The 2,448-nt window shown below is 43.6% G+C and overlaps 1 protein-coding gene across 1 annotated transcript; it reads right to left on the bottom strand.

The window, feature by feature from the left end:
• Window positions 1-778: 778 nt before the first annotated feature.
• Window positions 779-2,009, bottom strand: chchd4a (coiled-coil-helix-coiled-coil-helix domain containing 4a; the record flags this gene model as incomplete). The annotated part of the gene is made up of 3 exons (XM_084440976.1): window positions 1,953-2,009; window positions 1,220-1,318; window positions 779-1,125 (listed from the first exon to the last, which is right to left on the bottom strand). Exons 1-3 carry the CDS (start codon window positions 1,972-1,974, stop codon window positions 779-781), a joined length of 468 nt encoding a protein of 155 aa, XP_084297102.1. The 5' UTR covers window positions 1,975-2,009.
• Window positions 2,010-2,448: the final 439 nt, after the last annotated feature.

Raw genomic sequence — 2,448 nt, forward strand, 5'->3', positions numbered from 1 at the left:
CAATGTCAATGTGAGATTGAATTATTCTCCGATGGCCTTTCTATGTAGGAAAATATTGCATAGCTATTTAAATGATTTCCACTTTATTGGGACATGGCTTTAAGAGAATGATATATAATAATGAAAAGAAAATCACTTAAGACTTCAGCAAAAAAGGTAATCAATCAGCCATGAAGGCCTTTACAAGTGAAGTGAAAGGACAGTATTGCCATCACAATCTTTGGCATGAAGTTCGGTGCCCGACTACGCTTTAATGAACACTAAAAGATAAAAAATAATCTGTCAAGGATAAAGACTGAGCAAGCCTACGCCTAGTGATAATGTGTTGACCAGTAACATTAACAGTACAGGTAGGTTAAATCTCCAGTGTTGTATTGATGAACAGAGGCACAGAATCGTATGATTTGAAGCAGAGAAATGCACAGTGAAACCCTGTTAGCTGTGAGGACTATAGCAAACGTTTCCCAACAACACAGAGCATCGCATCATGGTAGGGACCCCGAGTGCTCAAGAACCTTAGCATACCATAGCTTAAGAAATATATCTTAGCCTATTTCTTTGTATTGTCCTCCGAGCATGGCTTTTCCTGATATTCCCTAGAAGAGAGAGATCTTATTTTGAGGGTCTAAGCCTGTGTCTCTGGTCCTCCTCCCTTGTGATGTTGAACCCAGAAGGCAGGTTTAGGGCTTCGAACTACACAGCTGTCCTCATTGTAGAGAGCCCTGTGCTGGGATGTTTTTTCCCCCAGAGCCTGTAGAGGGTGAATGAACTTGATTTTTTAACTGGCAGCTGGGCTGTCTGCTGGTGATGTGTTCGCTGAGGGGGAAGCGGTAGAGTCAGTGGTGGGGGCTGAGGCTGGGCCAGAGTCCTCAGTTGGTGCAGTGTTGTCGGGAGTTCCCTGGGGGGTGCTCTCATTCTCGTCCTCCTGGGGGTAAAGCTCAGGGTACTTTTGCATGCATTCCTGCATGTTGCGAAAGCTTCCAATGCACTCAGAGCCCTTCACCTCCTCATCGCTGTAGTGGAAACACGAAAAGGCCTCCTTGAACTGCTGACCACATGGACCACTGGCCATGCCCCCCAGACACGGGCAGTTCCAGTTAATGTCACCGTTGGGTAGGATGAGGCCTAGGGAAATAGGAAAGCACAACATCCAATCATGATGCTGTGAAGTATTGTACCTTAAATGAATGCATTCCACAGATTCCAATCATTGGCTAACCTTGGTCCTCGTAGGGGTCATTGGGGTCATCTGCAATGAGTTCAGCGTTGCTAGGCTTCTCATGGTCCTCCTTGGTTACAAAGATGATGCGGTCTTTCCCTAGATAGGGAAAATAAGTGGGGAGCTGGCTAAGAATCTCATTCTCAGACGAAATTATGAAAACCGCTCACCATAATAACCATAATAACAGGACTTAACAGAATGAGATGTGGGAATGAGACAGTGGGAGGACACTATGCCCAACATTAGACCTCTGCTGTTTGTAGAAACTGCATGCTGTGCTGAATCACCTTCCATGTTTAGCACGACGTTGGTGTACATTAGATGCACAAGTTGAATTGACCCGTGATCCAGCAGCTCCACGAACCCCCAACTGGTCTATACTGGCTATACCACCGTGTAACGTTAGTCTAGCTTTAGCATCAAGTTCACTAAGGCGCATTATTGCCTAAACTACTTGACTTTAAACTCAGGCGTGTACTTCATGGACAGGGGTTCTTCTGTTAACGTTAGTTTGGAAATCACCAACCATACATAATAGACATGCATGGCTTGGCTACCGTAGATAGCAAGTTAGTTAAAATGTCAGGCTTCTCTGACATTTAGAGGCTGATATAAGATCTGCCATAAAGCTAACGTTAGCTAACCTCAACTAGCGGCCAGATCTCGCAGCCATTAGGAAACGCATGAGAAGAATGAATGACCGGCCCCCATGCAGCACCGTGACACGTACCTTCTTGCTTGCAGAAAGACATTGCTGCTAATGTTGGTGTCCGTCGGCCCTCGTTATATTCACGATGGTTGTAATGTATATTTAACTGACGTTACCTGGCACTAGTTAGTGATCTGATCTTGCTTCTTTCGTAAACTGCCCGGTACGGCGAGTGACCTCGTATTGCCAGTCGCACGCCAATGACGTCAGCTCCGTTGCAATTTGCAAGCACACTGTACATTTGTGTTACGTGTGTAGTTATCTCCAAAATCCACAAAATGAGATGCCTTGGTGCCTCTTGGGCACTTCAGACGATGATTATCATTTTACTGCAACATGTTTTATTCAGTTTTACTTGTATTTGTGTTAATATTTTATTCGAATTGTGTATCTCTATTGCTTTAGTCTATATATATATATTTTTTATAAACTATTTTTTTCTAATACATCTGCAAGGGACCATTTTTAAATAAATACTAGTAAGTAGCAATGTGTATTCTTGAATATCATTCATATT

The sequence above is a fragment of the Borostomias antarcticus genome, assembly GCF_949987555.1.
Source record: "Borostomias antarcticus genome assembly, chromosome: 7".
Classification (NCBI taxonomy): Eukaryota; Metazoa; Chordata; class Actinopteri; order Stomiiformes; family Stomiidae; genus Borostomias; species Borostomias antarcticus.